General features: G+C 46.6%; 3 protein-coding genes across 3 annotated transcripts; all 3 read right to left on the bottom strand.

Annotated features, from left to right (window-relative positions):
* Positions 1–1743: 1743 nt before the first annotated feature.
* LOC132206501 (ferritin, heavy subunit-like) lies at positions 1744–7366 on the bottom strand. Its single transcript, XM_059640688.1, has 5 exons — positions 7265–7366; positions 4764–4910; positions 3102–3209; positions 2553–2639; positions 1744–1863 (listed from the first exon to the last, which is right to left on the bottom strand). Exons 1-5 carry the CDS (start codon positions 7364–7366, stop codon positions 1744–1746), a joined length of 564 nt encoding a protein of 187 aa, XP_059496671.1.
* A 2824-nt stretch (positions 7367–10190) lies between these two features.
* On the bottom strand, positions 10191–14460 carry LOC132206500 (ferritin, heavy subunit-like; the record flags this gene model as incomplete). Its single annotated transcript, XM_059640687.1, has 3 exons — positions 14383–14460; positions 11620–11766; positions 10191–10289 (listed from the first exon to the last, which is right to left on the bottom strand). Coding segments are annotated over exons 1-3 (324 nt in total), but the record flags the coding sequence as incomplete, so codon positions are not given.
* A 1433-nt stretch (positions 14461–15893) lies between these two features.
* LOC132206582 (ferritin, middle subunit-like) lies at positions 15894–20466 on the bottom strand. Its single transcript, XM_059640820.1, has 4 exons — positions 20365–20466; positions 17041–17187; positions 16498–16623; positions 15894–16049 (listed from the first exon to the last, which is right to left on the bottom strand). Exons 1-4 carry the CDS (start codon positions 20464–20466, stop codon positions 15894–15896), a joined length of 531 nt encoding a protein of 176 aa, XP_059496803.1.
* Positions 20467–25424: the final 4958 nt, after the last annotated feature.

The following is a 25424-nucleotide window of genomic DNA, read 5'->3' as shown; positions in this document are numbered from 1 at the left end:
AAAATCCCAGGAGCCCCTCCTCAGCAACAGCAGCAGCAGCAGCATCATTCCGGTCTCTCCGACACCAGGTGGACTGTAATAAGCAGCTCATCACCACCTCCTGGAGTGTAACAGTTGCTGAGCACTAAATGTAGCCTTGCCATTGGCACACTCAAGATTGACTGTATATAAAAAGCATGCTGGGACAGGGTAGGGGGGTTCCAAAACTAGAGGGCACCGGTTTGAGGGGAGAGGGGCAAGATTTAAAAGGGGCGTGAGTGACAACATTGTCACACAGAGGGTGTTGCGTGTATGGAATGAGCTGCCAGAGGAAGTGGTAGAGGTGGATAGAATTACAACATTTAAGTGACATTTGGAGATTTACATGGAAAGGAACGGTTTAGAGAAAGATGGGCCAAACGTAGGCAAATGGCACTACACAGTTTATGAAAACCTGGTCTGCAAGTTCGGGCTGCGCTGCAGAGTCTATTCCCATGGCGTAGTTTGCCGCAGTGTATTCCTTTCCTTTGGTACTTTAGAATGTTTTGGCGGCTCAGTGCCAGGGACCCAGGTTCGATTCTACCCCTGGGCGATGGACTGTGTGGATTTCCTCCAGGTGCTTGAGTTTCCTCACACAGCCCGACGATTTGCAGATTGTCGATAGTGAGCAGGGGCATGCAGGCTTGGTCGAATAACCATGGGGAATGTGGAGTTAAGGCAAAGGGGTTGGGTCTAAGGAGGATGCTGTTCAGAAGGTCTATGCAGATTTAATGGGCCTAATGGTCCCTTCCTGCACTTGAGGGTTACTGTAGCCTAGACTTATTTTCACCAAAAATAAATTGCTTTATGAGGTTGGAACAAATATGTTGAGTGCCTTTTGACTCTGCAGCACCCCCCCGCCAACCTCGATGAAGGCTGCAGTGTACACCCGCTACAAAACTCCCTGGAACAATCCTCAGGATGTCTCAGATCGCCCCCTCACGAACCCATGATCTCTGACACCTTGAAAGATAAAAGAAGCAGCCGTAAAGGAAAGTCAGCATCTCCATGTCTCCTCTCCGAGCCACTTTGCTCCTTCAATGTGATTTCACCCAATCAACCTGCATCAGGAGTAATGTTCACCATGGGGGAAAGCTCAGAGGAACCAAGGGAGCAGCTTAGTGTGCTCAATGCTGGCATTAGCAACAAGAGCCAATCAAACAGCAGCATTTAACCAAGTGCATTGCTGTGTTCTTCCCAGGTCCCTGTTATCCTGCTGTAAGCAGCAATGAGGCCCTACATTATAATCCAGTACAGTTCAGGTGAACGTCTTGAGCTGACTCCCAGGGAAAGGGGCTGTGGTGAATGTTTAGGCTGGTGGGGCACGTGGATAGAAAAGGTCGGGTGGGGGGAGGGCGGGGTGAGCGAAGTGGGGAGAAGCGGAAGAGAAAGAGCTCCAGCCACAGTTTGGGATGGTGAAACCAAAAGTAACAATACTGAGAATATAGTGTTTATTGGTCAGGGTAGGGCCCAATGGGGGGGAAAAAAAAAAAAAAGAAGAGATATACCAGGCAATAAAATGTGAGGCTGGATGAACACAGCAGGCCAAGCAGCATCTCAGGAGCACAAAAGCTGACGTTTCGGGCCTAGACCCTTCATCAGAGCCTGTGCTCCTGAGATGCTGCTTGGCCTGCTGTGTTCATCCAGCCTCACATTTTATTATCTTGGAATCTCCAGCATCTGCAGTTCCCATTATCTCAGATATACCAGGCAGTTGAGATTGTTTCACACCTCTGCTGCTTCCGCCAGCTGGATTGAAATCAGAGCCTGCTGGGCCTCTTCCTTTAGACCTTGGTGATCAGGCAGCTGGGTCAGTAGATAAAGGGCTGTCTTCACTTTGTGTTGCTGTCATCATTCAGGCAATAATTGAGTACGCAGGATGGCTGAGGCGGGGAAGAGATTAAGGGAAATGTGCAATTGAACACCACTATCCCAAATTCTATCAGGCTGGGTAGAGAAGTCTATTTAGAAGGTGTGGGAACTTCCTGTCACCAGAGGAAGACAATTGCTTTGAGCTACAGTTGAACCCACCATCTCCAGAAGTGCACTAATTGTCCTCTAGAAGAAAGCCAATGCCACAATTGACAAATTCCAACCTTATCCTATTTGGAGGAGAAACACCTTCAATTTCCACAGGACAAACCAAAAAAAACACTCCATCGAGTTACATTCTAATGTGGGGATAGTGAGCTATTCTGTGAAGGGTTGCCTAATCCAATTAGAAATTGGACCAATCAAATGACAGAAAACGAATTGGCTTCAAGCAAGAGCTATCACCCAAAGTATTCAGAGCTCTGAATGATGGACAATAAGCAAGATCAACACATCATTTTATTCATTTCCATTTAGCTGGTACAGCCATTACATTCTTTGCTACAAAAGTCCCTTCTCCTTGGAAGGAGACAGGTTGTCCAGGGTGAAGTGGGGAATGCATTCAGACCAAGCAGACAGTACTCCAGGCCACACTAACTGCTGTCCTCCAGGGAGAGCCTGTCAAACAGGTACTCTCCCATCCCATTCTCAGGGGCTCCCAGGCGCTTCAGGTTGGTGATGTAGTCCCCGAGTTGCTTGATGATCTCCACCTCCTCATCCAAATAGTGAGTCTCCAGGAAGTCACACAGCTGCAACAGAGGAATATGACAACTGGGTGCATTAACACTATCCAAGACAATTTCAGAATTCCCACTGAAAAAAACAGGCTTTACCATACTAGTTCCAGACAGCCCTGAAAATTTAGCTAACACCTGGAAAATCTGTGTCGGTGATGACAATAGGATTTCAGCTGCTCCATCTTGCTGCTTGTGAAGTGGAGCTGAGTTGGATGGTGATGGACAATGATCATTCCACTGTAATGCTCCCAAGTGAGAATGGGAATTCAATGGCCAATATCACTTCATCACTCCCAATGGATTGCCTTCCAAACTCCCATTTCACTTCATTACTGATCACCATGTAACAACTGCTCAGCAGCATGGACCCAAAGTGATCAGTGCACACCTGTGAATTTCCAATCCACACAGACCAACCAATGAAGTGTTGCCCTGAGGGTCTCGCAGTGATGAGAATGAAGTGGTGAAGCTTACATGAGGGTCAGTCTGGGCCGTGGAGAGTTGGTGTAGATCCAGCAAACTCTGGTTCACATTCTTCTCCAGATCCAGGGCAACCTGCAGCGCCTGCAGACTGTTGCCCACTCATCCCTCTCTGGCTTCTGAGGATGGAAAGAAGGACAGGTAAGCCTCAGAAACAACATCCCTGCAGCATGCATCAGGCCATTCTGCCCACTCATGACCATCTGAAGAGCATCCAACCTGGTCCTAGCCCCAGCCATGTAATCCTGCATTTTTCATGCCCTATCCTACCCTGCACATCTTTGGACTGTGGGAGGAAGCCTATGTAGAGATGTGGTGAACATGTCAACTCCAGAATTAAGCTTGTGCCCCAAGCACTGATGCAGTTGTGCTAACCACCGCCATCCCTGAAGTCCTTAGGAAGAACAGATCAGTTATTTAAGGAATTGCTTTCACCTAGCCCTATTTGCTTCTTCCGAAAGGAAAGTCAATTCACAACCAGGTCATAGTGGGGATAAGAGTTATGTTTGCACAGAATTGTCAGTGCCCATCTGATGGCATCCCAAGGAAGATATTCACAACTTAATCCCAGGGCTCGTTAAGCAGTGGTACTGTCCCTAGGTTTGGAGCATAGGCCCAGGTTGAAGTCCCACTTGTGCTTATGGCTTCATCTCGGACTGACCTGAATGATCAAAAGCATCACTACTATTTAATTCATTGAAGGGACAGCAATATGTTGACAATAAAAGGAACCAAGAGAACAAGACTAGAGATATTTCAAGGATCCATAAGTGTAGACAGGTGGGGAAGTTGGCTTCCACAATGCCCTTCCCCATTTCTTGGGGCGCAGTACAGGGACTCCAGTCTTGTCACAAACTTTGCAGCATTGGCCATGCAAAGGTGGAATACTGTGTGGTGACCAGAGCCACAATGGCACTGGAAGGGTCACCAGGATGTTGCCCCAAGACTGAAAAATCCATTAAAAGGAGAGATTAGATTTCTCACTCCAATCCTCAGAGTGAAGTCAGTTGAGATGTTTATGTGATGGCATTTGATTAGTGTGGAGTCTTGATAGTAGATGGGGAGTGTCTGCTATGAGGGGGTGGGGAGAAAGAGACATTAAGACCAGAGGGCACTGATGTGAGGAGTCAGCAGGTTAGAGGAATCCTTTGCCCAGAGGGTAGTGGAAAAATAATATGGGGGGGGTGGGGCAGTGGGGGAGGCATCTCCTGCTGCAATATTTAAGCAGCTTCTAGACAACTACCAATGCCATGGGGGCTGTAGACCAAGTGCAGTAAATGGGATTAATGTGGTTTGGTGTTTATCGGGTCAGCATGGGGTGGGGTGGTGTGGGGGGGCGGGGGTGGGGTGGTGTGGGGGGGGCGGGGGTGGGGGGGGTGGAGAAGCAGCAGGTGGAGGGGAGCCAAGAGGCGTGTTTCTAGGATTTCTTTCCTTTTCATCAAAAGGAGGGGAGCCAAACAAAACAGTTTTCACTTTCTTTCAGGACATGAAACCACACCATAAGCAGCCATTTCTCACATCTCCTCCCCACTGCCTGCCTTCTCCAACTCCAACCTTCACATCCTTTACCACATGAAAATCTTGTCACTACTAACAGAAAACACCATGAGCTACCATTCCTGCACACCACACCATGCCCCCCTCCCAAACTCCAACCTTCACATCCTGGAGGAGGACTCTGCCTCCACGCTGATTCTGGAATTTCAGCAGCTTCTCTGCATGTTCCTGCTTCTCCTGGGACTGATCTTTGAAGAACCGGGAGACATGGGTGAGGGCAACATCATCCCGGTCAAAGTAGGACATCTAGAAGGGAGATAACATGTTAAAGCCCATTAAACACATCATTGACCCCATTTCTCATGCTCAGAACTGGAGGACTGGTTTAGTCTAAAGCAAACTAATGATTCAATCAGCTGAAAATTGTTGACACCTTACAATGTTCACTAATGGTGTTGCAAAATTAGCCAGCAGCTCCTTTAATTGGAGGAAACCAAACAACCCCAGCTTCTTCCACGTAAGATGCAAATTCAGTGTTTTGGTTTGTAAACCCTGCTGAATTGTTTGGGGGGGGGGTGTCTGGCACAGCCTGGAGAGAAAAGCTGAAAGCACATTTCTACCATCTAGCCTCCAGAAATGGATGGAAGTGGTAACTGAATAGGGTTTAAACAAGTGCCAGGAGCTGGAATGCAGGATGTGCACAGGGTCAGGCAACTTCCAGTCATTACATGTCTCCCCTGGTGCTAGAGTAACATGCAGATGCTGGACATTAATATAGCTGGTAGGTACAGGTCTTCTGCAACCAATTGGATCAGATGTACTGTATTTTTTTTTTACATAAAGCAGCTCTACAAGAGATGCTGTTTGCAGTATGCAGGAGAATGAGGGCGATTAGGAGAATCTTGGTGCTAAAGGAGAGCCTGCCCAGTGACAGCCTTTGGCTTGTTGCAGCAATAGTTTATCACATTTGTTTATGCCATGCACTCAGGTTGCCAGAAGCTTGCAAAGCAAAGCATTAAAATTCACAACTGAAACAAGATCAAATGTTCAGGAGACCTAATGGTATCTGCAGGACTGTGTGACCTATAGATTATTGACTTGTTCAAAGCTGGAGAGCTCAATTTAGCTTATTCCAAGAGGCTAAACTATTGTTTTCCCCACTCATTTCACTCACTTTTCAACTGAGATTCACAATCCAACAAGTTACTGCTGATTAGGAACAGTCTATTGACATCAAAAGAAGAAGTTGTTCTTTGGTAGAATCCTGGTGAGAAGTTAGTTTAATCCTCAAATACAAACTAAAAGTTAAAAAAGTGGTTTAATTGGGTAGTTAAGTTGTAGAAGGTGAAGAATAGTGGGGATTTTATTATCAGCACACAAGATTCCCTATTGAGTTGGGACAGTGGTCAGTGACTAAAACCCAACAATTGGTTCACTAGTTAAAGCTATTCCCACCTCCCAAAAAGGTAGTTATAGGGACTTTATCCTCATGTCCCTAGATAGGACTTCCTTCCAATAGGCACAAGCCCAGAGAGTGATGAATATTCTCCATGTGTCTGGAGAAAAGTGGAGCTGCAACGTGCAAGAAGCAGACACCATCCAGGACAGAGCAGCCCACTTCGTGGGGACTGCATTCACCACCTCCTTTCAGGGTCCATTATCTACCAGGTCCCCTGCAGCACTCACCAAGGGGACCTCAACACCTTCTGAACACATTCTACTCCTTGGAAGGGCACAGGGGCACCACCACATGGTGGGAGGAGCCAGTTTGTTTCTTTATCTGGTTAAATGGTAAAGGAAGAACATTTATTTCTTCACCTCTGGGTCAATAGCCTCAGCATGTTCCAGCAGCCCCCTTTTGGGGGCGGGGGGGTCGGGGGGGGCAGGCACCTATAACAAGTCAACTTTCTATAGGTTGTGAAGTGATGGATCAAACCCACTTCATGATATAGAGCACAGAAAGCCAAAATAATATCGGAGACCTACTTAAGCAGGGAGCAGCTTGTCTTACCTCAAGGACTTCAGTTCAGCTTAAAAAAATCTGATTTGTCAAATTACTACAACACCTTATTGTAAATACCAAAACCAGTATGTTTGTTTATTTACATGCACAAAACTAAAGCAGATACATCAAGGCAGATTTAAAAAGGTAGTTAGCCAATGGTTATCTGGATCAAAGCTTGACAGTAGTTTAGAAAATTATGGAGAGCCACAGCCAGTTATAGGCAATCACAGCCCAAAAAGGAATTTTAAGATAAATCACAAGATGCTTCACCCTCCATATATCATTGAGACAACTGGGGCCTCAGTTGCTGCATATCAGTATCATATCCCATTGTCACCACATTTACGCTGAATCAAGAAATAGCTAAGAGAGATACAAAAAAAACAAACAAGTCTACAAGAGTGTTAAAGATAATGGGAACTGCAGATGCTGGAGAATTCCAAGATAATAAAATGTGAGGCTGGATGAACACAGCAGGCCAAGCAGCATCTCAGGAGCACAAAAGCTAAACGTGTGCTCCTGAGATGCTGCTTGGCCTGCTGTGTTCATCCAGCCTCACATTTTATTATACAAGAGTATTAATCTAGTTTGTTTTAAAAAAAAACAGTTCACTTCATAACAGAAGTAACTCCAACCCCACAGGGACAGCACTCACCAAAGACTGATAGAGATAGGAGGCAGTGAGCTCCACATTAATCTGCTTGTTGACAGCAGCTTCACAATCCTGGTGATAGTTCTGACTGATCTGGGAGGCCATTTTGTGATAGAAACAGCTTTCCTTATCCAACAAAACCAAATTATAAATATAGAAAGAAAACCAGCTACACCTAAAATAGCAATGCCATTGGGCTCTATTTATACTCCAGGAGAAGACCCTCATTTTTTGAGCAGGAAATGACATCATCAGTGATGGCCAATCACTCTTGTTAATCAATTGATCAGTTGCCACGTCCAATCAGTGCAGGATGGGAATTGGATCCAGAAACCAGAATTGACAACTGGTGGATGATGGAATTGCTGAATGACCTTTGACCTCCTGTGCAAGAACAAATTGTATAAGTTTATCAAGCTGAAAATGAGAATAAAATAGACGTATAATTACCACTTTGATAAGACATTTGGACACTTATGGGGGAAGGAATGGCTTCGAGGAAGATGGGCCAAATGGCACTACAGAGTTTTGGAAACCTGGTCTGTAGGGACTGTGTGGGCAGAAGAGTCTATTTCCATGATGTACGACTTGATGACTGTGCAACAGCCTCCCCCTTTTGTTTGGTACTTTTGGGCGTGATGGGGGCTCAGTGGTTAACACTGTTACGTCACAGCCACAGGGACTCTGGTTCAATTCGAGCCTTTGGCAACATGAGTGGAGTTTGCACATTCTCCCTGTGTCTGCATGGGTTTCCACCATCTGCTCCGACTCCCTCCCCTCGTCCAATGGGCTGCAGATTAGGTCGATTGGCAAAGATAATTGCTGACAGTGACAAGGGGCATTCGGATTTGTTAGATTAGCCATGGGAAATGTGGGATTAAGGGAACAGGGTGTCCCTGAGCAGGAGGTTGCTCAGTAGGTCATTACAAATTTAATCAGCTGAATGGCATCTGCCCGCATTGAGGGATTCTACAGCAAAAACTACAACTTCCTGTTGTTAGCATCGAGAGCAGACATTGTAATCCCATACAGATCAGGGGAATTCCAGCTGACCTCTTGGTAAATGGCTTCTGTGAACGTTTGGGCTGAGTTTTCCCAGATCTGGGCTGGGTAGCTTGTTGGAGTGAATGCTGGGAGAGAAGTGGGGTGTGGTGGAGAAAGGAGGAGGAAGAAGGGGAGGATGGCACATGAAAGACAATTTTGGATTGCTCTTGGGAAAAGCTCAGCCCCAGTGTGAACTGACTCCTTCTTGAGCAAAGATGGAGCGGTCGATGTTACTCAGATGGAGGAATGAAAAAGCCAACCTACAGTGAGTCCAGCCACCCTCCCTCAGAAATGTCAAGAGGGATTTAACCGGGTAGGGGGTGCAACTGCAGTTGGCTGGAACAAGAGATGGGGAGAAAGAGAAGGTCACAGGCCTCCAGTGCTGGTCCTGCTTTGATCCATAACCGGCTCCAAGATCCCTAGGCTACATCCACAGGAGACCAAAAACAACAACGCTGAGAATAGAAAATACTGGTCATGGTAGGGCCTCACTGGGGAGGTTACACCAGATGAGTCAAGCCTGTGTCTTTCCTAACTTAGCTGGTTCCTGCAACTGGATTTAGAGCAGAACTTGATATATCTACTTCCGCCAGCATTTTGTCAACTGATCCAGCCTCCAAATCACAGACTTGTCTTCCCATTAGATTATCGTCCGAGTGACAAATCTCATTGCTCGTGGTGACTGAGGGGAGCCTGTAGGAAGGGAAACCTGGCATTGAACGTAGATATCCCACATCCTATGGAATGGGCGTCTGGTTTATCCCTTCGAGCAGGTACGGGAACTTCCTGTCTCAAAAAGGAAGACAAGTTCTGATCGACAATTGAACCTAGAGTATCCAGAAGTGTACTAATTGACCTCTGGAAGATTTTCCACCCCACAATTGGGGAAACACCAACCTCATCCTACTTAGAGGGGAAAGTCTCGAGTCTCCTGTGTCATGAGAAAAAGGAAGTCCGTCTAGTTACTGTGCAATGATCGAGAGTGAGTAAATACATCCATTGAAAGGTTGTTTTCATGTCCAATTAGTAATTGGGTCAGCCAAATTACAGAAAGAGAACTGCCTTCAAGCTCAATAAGACATTTCCCAAAATATCCAGTGCTCTGAATGATGGACAATAAGCAAGATCATAAATGATTTTATTCATTTGCATTCAGCTGGTACAGCCATTATTCTTTGCTACAAGCCTCTTCTCCCTGGAAGGAGACGGGTTGCCCAGGGTGAAGTGGGGAATGCATTCAGAACAAGCAGACAGTACTCCAGGCCACACTAACTGCTGTCCTCCAGGGAGAGCCTGTCAAACAGGTACTCTCCCATCCCATTCTCAGGGGCTCCCAGGCGCTTCAGGTTGGTGATGTAGTCCCCGAGTTGCTTGATGATCTCCACCTCCTCATCCAAATAGTGAGTCTCCAGGAAGTCACACAGCTGCAACAGAGGAATATGACACTTGGTACATTTATACTATCCAAGACAACTTCACAATTCCTACTGAAAAAGACTGAGCCATAACGAGCTCTAGACAGCCCTGAAAATCTAGCTAACAGGTGGAGAATTTGTGCCAGTGAGCACATTTCAGCTGCTTCATCTCACCTTCTTAAAGAGCTCCAAGTTGTATTGTATAGTGCAACAATCCCCAATTCAGCAGTCAAAAAAGTCACATCAGCATTCCCACCAGACTGTAATCCAAATTCCTATTTCAGTTCGGTGTTGAGCAGTTTAACATTGTCATCATAATTATGATGACAAAGGTACAATGTAGCATCTGGACAAAGTTACGTCTGTGAATTTCCACTCCACAAAGACCAACCAATGAAGTTGAGGAGGCCTGGCAGTGATGAGAATGAAGAGGTGAAGCTTGCATGAGGGTCAGTCTGGGCTGTGGCGAGTTGGTGTAGATCCAGCAAACTCTGGTTCACATTCTTCTCCACATCCAGGGCAACCTGCATTGCCTGCAGACTGTTACCCAACTCATCCCTCTCAGGCTTCTGAGGATGGAAACAGGAACAGTTAAGCTTCAGAATCAGAGACTCGCCGCAGCATGGGAGCAGGCCATTCAGCCCATTGAGTCTGCAATCAACCTTCTGAAGAAGATCTCAGATTTACCTGAGCCATTTGCACTGCAATTCCCCCATGGCTACTTCACCCAGCCTGCCCATATTTGGACTGTAGGAAGAAACCTGAACATGTAATCACCAGTCATCAGAGGCCAGAGCTAAACCTGTGTCCCTGGCACTGAGCAACTGTGCCACCCCTAAAACCCACATTCATTACTTGTGAAGTGACTTCACTTTGCTCCATTTATCCTTGATCTGAAGCATGAAGTCATTGTGGGCTAGGGATTTATTTCACACAAAGTTCAACTGTTTGCACCAGTGCCCATTTGGCATTTAGATGAGGACATTGACACCTTAGTCTCAAGGGCTCTTGAGGTAGAGTACCAATCTGCACCTTGCAGGCCAGGCATCTATGTCTCACCTGTGCTGGTGGCTTCATCCATGTCTGAGCAGGATGATCAGACATCACTACTATTTAATTCATTGAAGGGAGCAATGTGCTTACAGTAAAAGGGACAAGCAACAAATGCCCAAGTCCATCCCTCAAGGTTCAGCAAAGGTAGACAGAGTGGGCAAGGGGCTGACATGATGCTGGTCTCCATGATTTGGGGCTCAGTAGAAAGGATGAGTCTTGCCACAAACATGGCAGCATTGGCCAGACCAAAGATGGAATGTAGTGTGGTGACCAGAACCACCATCAGAGGGACAAGGTGGCACTGCAGGGGGTACAGGTGAGGGTCATCAGGATGTTGGCCCAAGATGGAAGCAAAAAAAGACAACAAAAATACAATGATGAGAGGGAGGTTGGATAGCCTGGGATGGTGATCTGATGGAAGTGTGGAAGATCAGGGAGGATGGACAATACACAGTCCCCATGGCAGACATGAAGACCAGATGGCACAGGTTTGAGGAGATTGGAGGACCCACCCACCCAGTCGAGGGTGGGAGAGGTATGGGATGCATTACCTGTGGGGTCAGTGGAGGCAGTTACTCCAGCAACATTGAAGGCTAATCTCAACAACTTCTTCATGCCAGAAGATAGTCGGCTGTGGACTAAGTGCAGGAAATTGTGTTAATCTAGTTTGATGTTTGTGGGCAGCATAGACATGGTGGACAATAGGGCTTGTTTAGAAACTGCCTTCAAAAGAAATCAAACAGGGAAGCCATGCCAAAAGAGGATTTTCACATCCCAACAGGACGCAGCACCACAAGAGCTGCCATTCTCTCCTCCACAGCTGCAACCCTCCCACCCAACTCCAACCTTCACATCCTGGAGGAGGACTCGGCCTCCACGCTGATTCTGGAATTTCAGCAGCTTCTCTGCATGTTCCTGCTTCTCCCGGGACTGATCTTTGAAGAACCTGGAGAAGTGGGGGAGGGCCACATCATCCCGGTCAAAGTAGGACATCTGGAAGGGAGATAACATGTTAAAGCCCATTAAACACAGCACTGACTCCAAATTCTAGTTCAGCCTTCTGCAGCAAACTAACTGCCTGGTATGTGAACATGTTTGAGAACCCAATGATGTCCAGCTGTCCAGCAGATCCTTCAACTGGGATCAAACAGAACAATCCCAATTTCCTGTTGGAAACTGGCAAAAGTTTGGCTTAAAACAAACAGTAAATTGCTCAGGCTGCCTGGCACAGCATTATAGCTCTTCTTGTATCCAGCCATGTTTGCACTCACTAACCTTCATTCGAATTGGACAATATTAGTGCCAAACAAACAGCTGAAACAAGCACCAGGAGCTGGAGTGCAGGCTATACTTGAGTAGGGGAGCTGTAACACTATTGCTCCTTTGGGGCTGGCATGGAAATACATGTTAGACACTGCTGTAACAATATAACCAGGAGGAAGCAAGGTTTCTGTGGCCTCAAAACCAGGGAGATTGAATGTACGGTATATTTTATGACTACAAGATATAATAGAGGCGAATGAGAGAAAGCGACAACAAGATAGTGCAAAGGAAAACCTACCCAGTAACTGCCTCTGGATTGTTGCAGTTATAGTTTATAGCACACTAAAATTAGTGCACTCACATCCAGAAGGGGGAGAACAAGGGTCACATGAACAAAACAAATTGAATCAAACTGAGGGAAGGTCAAATATTGGAGAGAAAGAACCAATGTGACCTGTATCTACAGATAATGGCTGATCTAACGTCACTAGTTAACACAAAGCTGGACAACAAAGTTTGGCTTATCCCAGCTGGCACCGTTCTGTTGTTTGTCCACCCATATGTGACTCACTTCCGAACCGAGATATTCACAATCCAATGCCTTGAGGTTTATGAAGGGCTATTCTTCTGATATTTGAAACAGGAGCTAAGAGTTTTGTTGTCGAGGAAGCCTGGTGGGAAGTTATTGTCTTCATGTAGAAGCAGTCAAACAAAATTTCTTGTCTGTTTAACGGGGTAGGGACAAGCTGTGGCAGGAGAGAATAGGAAGGATTTTATAATTGGCACACGTGTTCCCCAAGGGAAATGGGACCCTGGTCAGTAATTAAAACCCGTCAACTGGCTCACCAATGAAAGCTGTACCCACCTCCCAAATGGAGTTTATACGGGCTTCATCCATCTGTCATGAGACATCTTCTTTCTAACAGACAAAAGCTGAGAGTGAAGAAGATTCTCCATGTGTCTGTGGAAGTGGAGCTGCAACATTCAAGATGCAGACACCATCCAGGACAGAGCAGCCCACTTGATGGGGACTGCATTCACCACCTCCTTTCAGGGTCCATTATCTACCAGGTCCCCTGCAGCACTCACCAAGGTTACTTCAACACAACTTCCAAACACATTCTACCCCTTGAGATACGATGATGTAGAGCTGGATGAACACATCAGGCCAAGCAGAGGAGCAGGAAGGCTGCTGTTTTGGGCCTAGGCCCACCTTCAGAAGGGTCATGCCCCAAGACATCAGCCTTCCTGCTCCTCTGATGCTGCTTGGCCTGCTGTGTTCATTCAGCTCTACACCTTGTTATCTCAGATTCTCCAGCATCTGCTGTTCCTACTGTCTGAAACATTCTACCCATTGGAAAGTTACAGGTTCACTGCCACCTGGCTAAAGGGGACAGTTTGTTCCCTATCAGGATGGCATAGAGACTGGACCATGAATCTCAGACTCCAGCAGCTAGAGGGGATGCAGGGTGTGGGTGAGGGGGCAGGAGGCAAACATGGTTTGCAGAAGCTTCAACACGCCACACACTAAAGCAGATCAACTTTCTACAGGTTCAGGGATAGGCCACACCCATCTCATGATGGGAGTGCAAAATGCCAAGCAGGTCTCAGCTGAGATCTACTTTAAAAAGTCAGATACCAGTCACTCACAGCCTAACCTCAAGTAGGTTTGCTCAGATTAGCCACAGCAGACTGCAATAGGGAATTATCATTGTCAATATCAGAATTGATATTTAAGTATCACCACAAAAGCAAGCAAATATAAAATCAGATACTTAAACCTGTCAGAAAGAGGGTAACTAGCCAGTGGGTGATTCTAGTCCCACAGTATGATCAATATAATACCTTTCTGAAGTAACCCTACCAACATTTGGTAATCTTAGAGGGAATGACATCTACTGCCAATTCAAACACCAAACTGGCAAATTTCTCCAGGGACACTTCATCCTCCACATATCTCTGAAGGCCAACTGGGACCCAGCTTCAGAGTACATCATTATCAAACCCCATTGGTATAGTAACATTGCCCTTATCCTGAATTAATATTTAGGAAAGGACTACAAAACTCAATCTACAAAGAGAGAGGGTCCAGTTAATTAAATTCAAGAGAAAACATTTACTTCAACTACATAGATCAAGTTTTAACCCCACAGGGACAGCACTCACCAAAGAGTGATTGAGATCGGAGGCAGTGAGCTCCACATTAATCTGCCTTTTGACAGCAGCTTCACAATCCTGGTGATAGTTCTGACTGATCTGGGAACTCATCTTATAAAGGAAAAGCTTGCTTTACTTTCCTCACCACCTTCTCCTGTTTTTGTTACTTTAGGGGGCATGGTATCTTACTGATGAGCACTGCTGCTGCATAGTGCCCGGGACCCACATGTAATTCCAGTCATGGGCGACTCTGACGAGGCTGTACATCGTCCCCGTGTCTGTGTGGGTTCCTTTCCTCCCACAGTCCAGAGACATGCAGTTTACTTTGCAATGGCTGTGGGATAGAAAGATGGGGGCAAGAAGACAGGGTGTGTCTGAACAAGATGCTGTTCAGAGGACAGAGGATCAGTGCAGACTAAATGGGCTGAACAATCTCTTCCTGCACTGCACGGATTCACAGATTCTACAGCCAAGACTCAAGATTATTTGAAATAAAACACTTTATGTAGTGGAACAAATACATTCAGTGCCTGAACGACCCACACCTTCAGTGAAAGCTGCAGTGTGCACTCGCTACACAACTCCCTGGAACAATCCCCAGGCTGGCTCTGATCACCCCCTCCTCAACCCATCATCTCTCTGACACCTCAAAAAGATAGAAGAAGCAGTCGTACAGGAAAGTCAGCATCTCACGGTCTCCTCTCCAAGTCGCACTGATGCTTCAATGTGATTGGGTGAAATCTACCTTCATCAGGAGTAACCCTCAGCGTGTGTGAAGCACAGAGGAACCAAGGGAGCAGCTTAGTGTGCTCAATGCTGGCTTTAGCAGCAAGAGCCAATCAAATGGCAGCATTGAACCACGAGTGTTGCTGTGTTACTCCAAAAGACACAGTGATGGTGCTCGAAGTGGTATTGAGCTCATACATGAGCATGTAACAGTTCAAGATAATTTCCTGAGCTAACTCCATGGAATATGGGTGCTGTCAATGTTGGGGCTGAATTTTCCCAGCTGTAGACTGGCAGGGTGGAAGTTTATTGCTAGGAGTGGGGTGGTGGGAGGGGTGAGAAAAGCAATGAAGGTGTTGGAACAGGTCAGAGAAAGTAAACTGACAAAAGCCACATTAGGCCAGCTTCAGAATGCTCCTAGGAGAATTGACTCGAGGCTAAGGGTAATTACACCAAGATCCCTTCAGGGTAGCAGCATATTTAACTCCCACAACCAGAGGAATGAACTGTTCAGTGCTGTCAACTACAGTAGGCTGTAACAAGGCAGGGTAGGTCTCAGCCCACCAGTACTGGCCTTGGTTTGAACCTTCACCGGCTCCCAGTAACTTTAGGCTGTGTCCACATGAGATAAAGGCAGCAAATGTAAAACAGAATATGCTGGTCATGTCAGGGCCCATTGGGAGGATACGAGTCAGGTTGAACTCATCTCAGTCCCAGCTGAGCTGTTTCCTGCACCTGGGCAGAAAGCAGAGCCTGATATCTCTTCCCATAGGCCTATTGGTGAGAACCTGCAGCGTCCAGCTGTCTGAATGATGGACAAGAACCAAGATAAACACATCATTTTACTCATTTGCATTCAGCTGGTACAGCCATTACATTCTTTGCTACAAGTCCCTTCTCCCTGGAAGGAGACAGATTGCCCAGGGTGAAGTGGGGAATGCATTCAGACCAAGCAGACAGTACTCCAGGCCACACTAACTGCTGTCCTCCAGGGAGAGCCTGTCAAACAGGTACTCTCCCATCCCATTCTCAGGGGCTCCCAGGCGCTTCAGGTTGGTGATGTAGTCCCCAAGTTGCTTGATGATCTCCACCTCCTCATCCAAATAGTGGGTCTCCAAGAAGTCACACAGCTGCAACAGAGGAATTATGGCAACTTGGTACATTTGCATGATCCAGGAAATTTTCAGAATTCCCACTGCGAAACAGACCCCACCATAACTGGCTCTCGACAGCTGGAAAAGCCACTGACATCTAGATGTTGCGCCAGGGAGGACAGTAGCATTCCAGATGCACCTTGTTGTTTGTGAAGTGGAGCCGAGCTGAACTGTGACAGACAATGATCATTCTACTGCAAGTGGACCTGAAAGTGAATTCAGTGGCCAACATCACTCGTGGTACTGAATCCAAATTCCCATTTCAGCTCATTGCTGAGCTGTTTTAATGTTGATTAAATGAACATACTGTTCAGATATGATATTGTGATCAAAGTATCCCAGTGAATTTTAATCTACAAAAGACCAATGAGGTGTTGCCCTGAGGGCCTAGCAGTGATCAGAACGAGGAGGTGGGAAAGCTCACATGAGGGTCAGTCTGGGCTGTGGCGAGTTGGTGGAGATCCAGCAAACTCTGGTTCACATTCTTCTCCAGATCCAGGGCAACCTGCATTGCCTGCAGGCTGTTACCCCACTCAGCCCTCTCTGGCTTCTGGGGATGGAGAGAAGGACAGGTAAGCTTCAGAATCTCTGCAGCATGGGAACAGGCTATTTGACACATGGTGACAATAACAAAGGTCACTACATCGTTTTATTCATCCCCGATCAGCAGGTACGGCCACTGCGTTCGTCGCTACAAGTCCCTTCTGTGAACAATCCCACCTTATTCCTGTAACCCTGCATTTTAAATGGCAATCCTTCTAACCCACACGTCATTGAACCGTGAAGCCAATGTGGACATGGCAAGAACAAGTAAACTCCAGTCGTTCACTGGAGCCTAGAACCAAGAACCAAACTTGGATCCCTGGCACTGAGGCATGCATGGTAAACACTGAGTCACTGTGCCATCCCTGAGGAGCAGCCACTCTCTACCACCCAACTCCCCCCACCCCAAAAACCCAACACCAGCCTTCACATCCTGGAGGAGGACTCTGCCTCCACGCCGATTCTGGAATTTCAGCAGCTTCTCTGCATGTTCCTGCTTCTCCTGGGACTGATCTTGGAAGAACTGGGAGACATGGGGGAGGGCAACATCATCCCGGTCAAAGTAGGACATCTGGGAGAAAACAAGTTACAACCATTAAACATTATGCAATTGGTGCCAGACATGACTGGTTTAGCCTTCAATCAAATTGAGAAGTCAATAAACATGACATGTTTTTTTAAATACATCAAGGTGGATGAGAACCATTGTCCAATTAGCCAGTAGCTCCAGTTCAAGGATCATCAAAAACAACCCTCGCCTCCTCCTGGTAACCAGGCAAACTTGAAATTCCTTGACCAAAACCTGTGAATTGACCATGCCTGTTCTTGTCTGTAGAGAGAAGAGCATTTCCACTCTAAGCACCATCAGAATTGGATGAAGTTCGTGACTGAACAGGGTTTAAGGAAATGCCAGGAGCTGGAGTGCCACATATACTTGTGTGGAAGAGCAGCCGATACCTCCTACCACCCCGCCCTTCATCATGACTCCACCCCTGACCACCAAACCATCTCCTAGTCCATTTACAACTTCACTGGAGATGACCTCCCACCCACAGCCTCCAACCTCATCCATTCCCCATGGAGATAGCCGAAGGCCCTCTGCTTCTCTCATCCTGCAGGTCTGACTGGTCCCCATTCACCAACAACCTTGTCCACTAGCCAACTCATCCTCACCCCTAACTTCTCCTTCAATTCCTCCCACCTCCTACAGAGGAAGGGGGTGGCCATAGGCACCTGCATGGGCCCAGGCTGTGCCTGCTTCTGTTAGGATTTGTGGAACAATCCTTCTACAGGGAGATGGGCCATAAACTCCACATCTTCCTCCATTACATCCCACAAAGGAGCTTGAACGGTTCCTCTAATTCATTAGAGCCTTCTACCTCAACCTTAAGTTTGTCTATCAATCTTTGATATATTTCAAACCTACTGACTCCTACAGCTACCTAGAATACACCTTACCCACCTTCCTGTGGAAGGAAAACGCCATCCCCTAATCCAATTCCTTCACCTCCAGCCCCGAGGGGAGGCATTCTACTCCTGGGCATCCCAGATGTCCTCGTTTTCCGAGGGAGCGTAACTTCCCTTTAGTGGAAGAAAAACACAACCGGTCTTGCATCTTATCCCTCACACAACCAAAACAGAATCCTCTCATCCTTCAGTACCACCTCAATGCCAGGACCCAGTGCATCATCCTCTGGCACTTATACAATCTACAATCTGACAAAGACATGTTTTACCTCTCCAACCTTAGCTGCCTTCTGGAGAGACCACTGATTCCCTTGTACATTCCACTAGCCAGGGCTTTTTTCCTGCCACACAGATTGTGCTACACCTCCCCTCATCCCAGGCCCCAAGACCTTCCACATCAAGATGAAGTGGACCTACACACCTGCAGTTAGGTATGCTGTATCCACTGCTCCTAATGTGGCCTCCTCTACATCAGGAAATCCGAGCAGAGGCTTGACACCACTTTGTGGAGTGCCTATGCTGGGCTCGTGACCAGCAGCTGCACCTCCCAGTCACAAACTACTTCCCCTTCAGAGGGGCAGGAGGGGACAGTTGATGTTCATTCTGGGCCTCCAATGCCACCCAAAGGTTGCAGGAACAGCACCTTGTATTCTGCTTGGGAACCCTGCAGCCCAATGGTATCAGTGAGGACTTAAGCTGAAAGATCTCCCTTCCCCCAATCACAGCTCAGCTAGTTCCCACCTCCCCGACTGGTCCGTCCTTCCTCCCACCTACTTCCCCACACCACCCCACCTCCCGCCGACCCCCGCCACCTCAAATCCCATCCCCACGGACAGGCCTACTCAACTCACTTGACTTGATTGGCTCCATCCTTACCTCAGACTGGAGTCTCCTCACCACCTGTTTCTTTATCCCTCATCCATTCACCTCCCCACCCCTTCCTATTTCAGGGACCCCTTCCCCTCCCCATTTCTCAAGGGTCCAGGCCCAAAACATCAGCCTTCCTGCTCCCCCTGATGGTGCTTGGCCTGCTGTGTTCATCCAGCTCTACACCTTGTTAGAGCAGGTTATCTAGTTCCAACTGATCAGGCTGAGAAGTTTCTTTTGTCAAAAAACAGTCATGTAAATTTCTCTGGCTTTTCTCGGGTAGCTGCATCTCACAGATATACAATAGTAGGTTGTTTGGGCACATGCTGCCCAATTGATATGGGACACCACTAACAGTTAAGACCCAACAGGCTTATTGGTGATAGCTGTTCCCACCTGCTAAAGGGAAGGGTACAGGGATTTCATCCTCAGAGTGGGAAGAGAATGCTTCTCAGACATAAGCCCCATGGAGGGATGAATATTCTCCCTTTTTCCCAAGAAGTGGAGCTGCAACATGCACAAAGTAGACACTATGCAGGACAGAGCAGCCCACCTCATTGAAGGGAGTGAGTGAATGCACTCCCAGTGTCCACTATCTACCAGGTATCTAGCAGCCTTCAAAAGCTGCTTCAACATTTACAAACCATTATAGCCTGCCATTTTGAGAGGCCATAGGCACAGTGCTCCCTGGAGAAAGGCACTATTTCCCATACCGTGGGAATTTGAAACTCCAATTCTTCACCTTTTTTGGTGAAGTGAAGACCTCAGGTTATTCCAGACACCCTGTGCATGCACTCACAGGAGGGTATTGATCTATTGGAGGAATGGACAACAAGTGACTTCCTGACCACTAACAGTCCATTCATGAACTGAGAATGCAGAAAGCCAACTAGTCCACATCTGAGGCCTCCTCAATGCAAGTTACAAGTGCATATGCTCAGAGAAGCCAGTCACTGCCATCATTCTCCATCACAGAATGGAAACTGGCATGTGTATTTAGGATCAGAGCACAAATTAAGTGTGATCAAGGTAAATTAAAATGTTACAGGATGACTAGCCAAGGGGTGCCTACAACTCCCAACACCATTACATCTAATTTTAGTAAAGTTTGGTCAATTCTGGGGAGGAAAACGACAGTTACCACCAGGCAGAGACCTGGCAGTAAATTGTAAAATAATTGACAGAACAATTTGCCCTCCATCTATCACTCAATCCCAGCTGGTGAATTAGATACTGCACATCAATATCAAAATCCATTGTCACCAAAGGGCATTACATTTATCCCAAAATGATTTTTCAAGGTGCAAACTTAAACTCCTCAAATCTACAAGACTATGAAGTTAATTAGAAACAAGAGGATCAGCTCATTTTTGCAGAATAGATTTAATTTCAACTCCATCAAGACAAAACTCACCAAAGACTGATAGAGATAGGAGGCAGTGAGCTCCACATTAACCTGCTTGTTGACAGCAGCTTCACAATCCTGGTGATAGTTCTGACTGATCTGGGAGGCCATTTTATGAAGAAAATAGATTTCCTTTTCCTCCAAAATCAAATAACAAACTTAGAAAGATGATCAACTACACCATAAACATCGCTCTCTTGGGACAATTTTTATACTCGAGCAGCAGCCCTTTATTTTCTTGAGCAGGAAATGACATCATCAGTGATGGCCGATCACTCTCATTCATCAATTGATCAGCTGCCACGTCCAATCAGTGCAGGATGGGAATTGGATCCAGAAAACGATCAGAATTGACAACTGGTCGATGATGGAATTGCTGACTGACCTTTGACCTCCTGCACAAGTGCAAATCCTGGAAATATTTCTCTGTGAAAATGACAATAAAATATACTCTAAAAGTTCACGATTGTATCTGAGATTATATCTTAAGACACACTCATCACAGATTGGCAGAATTCTGTCAGTTTGTTACTCTGAGGGATTAGTCTTTGTACTTGTTGAATAACAGCGTTGGAGCCCATTGAAAAATGGCCAGATTTTGTTAACAGTAAACATTTTCTTATTGCTGTGCATCGACAGAAACAATGTGCTTTTGGGTTACCTCATACAGGAAGCTCATTCCTTTGTGGATCCATTCTGAATCTGCTGTGATCTCCTTGACGTTGGGTTCATGAAGTGCAGTTTGAAAAGCAAGGTGCTAAATGTGCTGAGTGCCTCTCCTGCATAGTAGACCTCACACCTCCCTGTCTACATTGCTGCTGGAAATGTATAGCACATGCAAACTTTCTATCGCAAAGTTTGGTTTTTATTTGTTTGAAGTAGATCGAGAGCTTAACTCCAGCATGTTTCCAAATGGAGAGTGGCTGGTCCTGTTTACATTACATTCTGTAGAATGTATGGCTCAGCAACTGTGTTGAATGGAGCAGCCTCCCATGCACTGGTGGCCTGTGAGGCTTTGGGAATTGAGGATCCCCAATGAACGTTCGAGTATGATCACAGCACTGATGTACAGACTGGTGGAAGCAAGTTACTTTCACTCAATATCTGCTTCAAAAAGCAGGATGCAGTCTAGTGCTATCTTTTAGCTTTGAATGACAAGTTTGAATATTATTCATGTGTTCAAAAAAGGGAATGGGGTAACCCTGGAAATTACAGGCCAGCTAGTCTTATGTCAGTGGTTGGCAAATTAATGGGAAGGGCTGTAAGAAACAGAATTAATGATCACTTGGATAGGCACAGTATGATTTGTGATGGCCAGTGTGGATTTGTGAGGCGTACATCATGCCTCACAAATCTGATTGAATTCTTTGAAGGGATGACCAAACGTGTGGATGAAGGTAGATCAGTGAATGTGGGATACATGGATTGAAGTAAGGCGTTTGATAAGGTTCCCCATGGCAGGCTCATGCAGAAAGTCAGGAGGCATGTGACGGGGGAAATGAGACAGATTGGATTCAGAATTGGCTGACCCATAGAAGACATGGGTGACAGTTGACTGAAAATATTCAACATGGCGCTCAGTTACGAGTGGTGTACCTCAAGGGTCTGTTCGGGGTCCTCTTCTATTTACGATTTTGGTAAATGATTTGGATGTAGGAGTGGAATGGCGGATTAGTAAGTTTTTGGAAGATACGAAGGTGATTTGACTTGTGGATAGTGTGGACGGCTGTTCCAGGTTACAAAAGGACATTGATAGGATGCCGAGCGGGGCTAAGAAGTGGCAGACAGAGTTTAACCCTGAAAAGCGTGAAGTGATTCCTTTTGGAAGGACAAATTTTAAAGCAGAATACAGGGTTAACGGAAAGATTCTTGGCAGTGTGGAGGAGCAGATGGATCTCGGGGTTCATGTCCACAGTTCCCTGAAAGCTGCCAGTCAGGTGGATAGAGTTGTCAAGAAGGCATGTGGTGTGTTAGCTTTCATTCATAGAGGGATTGATTTCAAGAGCTGTGAAGTTATGCTCCAGCTATACAAAAGCCTGGTTCGGCCACATCTGGAGTATTGTGTCCAGTTCTGGTCACCTCATTCCAGGAAAGATGTGGAAGTGTTAGAAAAGGTGCAGAGGAGATTTACCAGGATGTTGCTTGGAATGGAGGGAAGGTCTTACGAAGAAAGGTTGAGAGAACGAGTGCTTTTCTCTTCAGAACAAAGGATGAGAGGTGACTTGATAGAGGTGTACAAAATGATCATAAGTATAGGCAGATATGACAGCCAGAGACTTTTTCCTAGGATGGAGTTAGCTATTATGAGGGGGCATAGTTTTGAAGTGAGTGGAGGTAGATATAGGGTGGATGTCAGAGGTAGGTTCTTTACTCAGAGAGTGGCTGGGGCGTGGAATGCATTGCCGGAGAGTGCAGTGGAGTCGGCCTCGTTAGGGGATTTTAAGCGGCTATTAGATAAGCAGATGGATATAAGGTAGTGGAGGTGAGATTGTCCTTGGGTTTAGGATAAAAGTTCGAAACAACATCGTGGGCTGAAGGGCGTGAACTGTGCTGCACTGTTCTAGGTTCTATTTTCTAAGAAACCATGGGCAGAGGTCAATCCTAATTCATGTGCTCATGGCTTTGAGACCAAGTCAGAGTCTGGGAATTCTGTTGTGAATAACTCTACTTCAGACTTTCCAGAGTCTGTTCACCATCGATAAGACTGAAGTTGGGAATAATGCTGGAGTAGTTTGCAATTTTCCAGCTCAATGCCGCCCCAGTGACACTGAAGCAGCTCCAAGTAAATCCATCACCATCCTGACTTGGAATAATATCAGTGTTTGTGAGTGAAGATCCCAGAAGCCCCTCCTCAGCAACAGCAGCAGCATCATTCCGGTCTCTCCGACACCAGGTGGACTGTAATAAGCAGCTCATCACCATCTCCTGAAGTGTAACAGTTGCTGAGCACTAAATGTAGCCTTGCCATTGGCACACTCAAGATTGACTGTATATAAAAAGCATGCTGTGATAGGGTCAGGTGGGGTCCAAAATTAGAGGGCATCGGTTTGAGGGGAGAGGGGTAAGATTTGATGGGGACATGAGGGGCAACATTTTCATACAGAAGGTGGTGTGCATTGTTAGAACGAGCTGTCAGAGACAGTGGTGGAGGTAGTTAGAATTACAACATTTAAATGACATTTGGAGATTTGCATGGAAAGGAATGGTTTAGAAGGATATGGGCCAAAGGCAGACAAGTGGGACAATGTCAGTGATAATGGGAACTGCAGATGCTGGAGAATTCCAAGATAATAACATGTGAGGCTGGATGAACACAGCAGGTCAAGCAGCATCTCAGGAGCACAAAAGCTGACGTTTCGGGCCTAGACCCTTCGTCTCTGATTTTGTGCTCCTGAGATGCTGCTTGGCCTGCTGTGTTCATCCAGCCTCACATTTTATTATCTTGGGACTATGTCAGGTTGGGAAATCTGGTCAGCATGGACAGGTAGGACCGAAGGGTCTGTTTCCGTGAGAAACGAGTCATTCACTCTAATTCTATGCAACAGAGTGTTCCTGTTTTTTGTAACTTTTGGATGGCAGGGTATTTTAATGGTCAGCATTACTGCCTCATAGTGCCAGGGACCTGGGGTCAATTTCAGTCACGTGTGGAGGCTGCACATCCTCCCCGTGCCTGTGTGGGCCTCTTCCCACAGTCCAAAGACATGCAGTTTATTTTGGACTGGCCGTGGGAAAGATGGCGTAAGAAGGCAGGGTGTGTCTGAACAAGATGCTGTTCAGAGGATCAGTGCAGACTAAATGGGCTGAACAACCTCTTCAGAGGATCAGTGCAAACTAAATGGGCTGAACAACCTCTTCCCGCACTGCAGGGATTCTACACCCAAGACTCAAGATGGTTTAAAATAAAACTCTACGTGGTGGAACAAATACATTCAGTGCCTTAAAGACCCACACCTCAGTGAAGGCTGCAGTGTGCACTCGCTACAAAGCTCCCTGAAACATTCCCCAGGATGTCTCTGACAGCCCCCTCCCTAAACCACGATCTCTGACACCTCGAAAGATAAAGGAAGCAGCCATTCAGGAAAGTCAGCATCTCCAGTTCTCCTCCCTGAGTCACACTGCTCCTTCAATGTGATCGGGTGAAATCAACCTGCATCAGGAGTAACCCTCCCCGTGGGGGAAGCTCAGAGGAACCAAGGGAGCAGCTTAGTGCGCTCAATGCTGGCTTGAGCAGCAAGAGCCAATCAAATGGCAGCATTTAACCAGGAGCGTTGCTGTGTTATTCCCAGGTCACTATTATCCTGCTGTAGGTGCCATTAAGTGCATCCAGTTCAGGTGAATTTTTTCAAGCAGACTTGTGCTGAATATTCCCATCTCTGGGCTGGCTGGCCTGAAGTTTATTACTAGGCGTGGTGGGGTTTTTGACCAAGACTTGGCAGAGAGCAAGGAAGTAAACGGAGCAAAGCCACATTAGGACAGCTTTGGATTACTCCTGGGAAATGGTTCCCCCCGTGTGAGCTTTCTTGTCGAGCTACAATGGGTATTTAATCCATATCGCCTGGGAGAGCAGCGCATGTTCCTCAGGCGAAGGAACAAATGAACTGGTCATTGTGAGTAACTGCTGATGGCTGTCCGGAGGCAGGCAGTTGGTGGTGGGGATCAGGAGGCCACAGGGCTGGTCTTGGCTTGAACCTCAACTGGGTCTGAGTGAATCTAGGATGCACTGTCAGGAAAAAGTAATAACATTGATTTGAACAGAATAGACCAGGTGTGTCAGATCCCAGTTGCTAAGTTTAATTTTATTGCTCCCAGCATTGCTGGTTCCTCCACAAGGCTAGAGAGGGGACGCTGCTGGATCTCTTCCCTTAAGCTCTTGTTGAGGCAAGCTGAGCCAGCTGGCACAGAATTTACATTGGCATCAACTTGTGATTTGTGTGGACTTTAGCAATCAGTCTCGGTTGGTGGAGGTTGACAGAGGTTGACAGGGAAGCTATTGCTTAGCAAACTAGACATGAACATAAAGCATCCTACAGCCCTGTTTCTGTGAAAGTGGGTGTCAAGCCTTTCTTTCG

The sequence above is a fragment of the Stegostoma tigrinum genome, chromosome 38 (assembly GCF_030684315.1).
Source record: "Stegostoma tigrinum isolate sSteTig4 chromosome 38, sSteTig4.hap1, whole genome shotgun sequence".
In the NCBI taxonomy this organism is placed as follows: Eukaryota; Metazoa; Chordata; class Chondrichthyes; order Orectolobiformes; family Stegostomatidae; genus Stegostoma; species Stegostoma tigrinum.
Note: the sequence above shows the minus strand (reverse complement) of the source record. Positions and strands in the feature narration are given on the sequence as shown.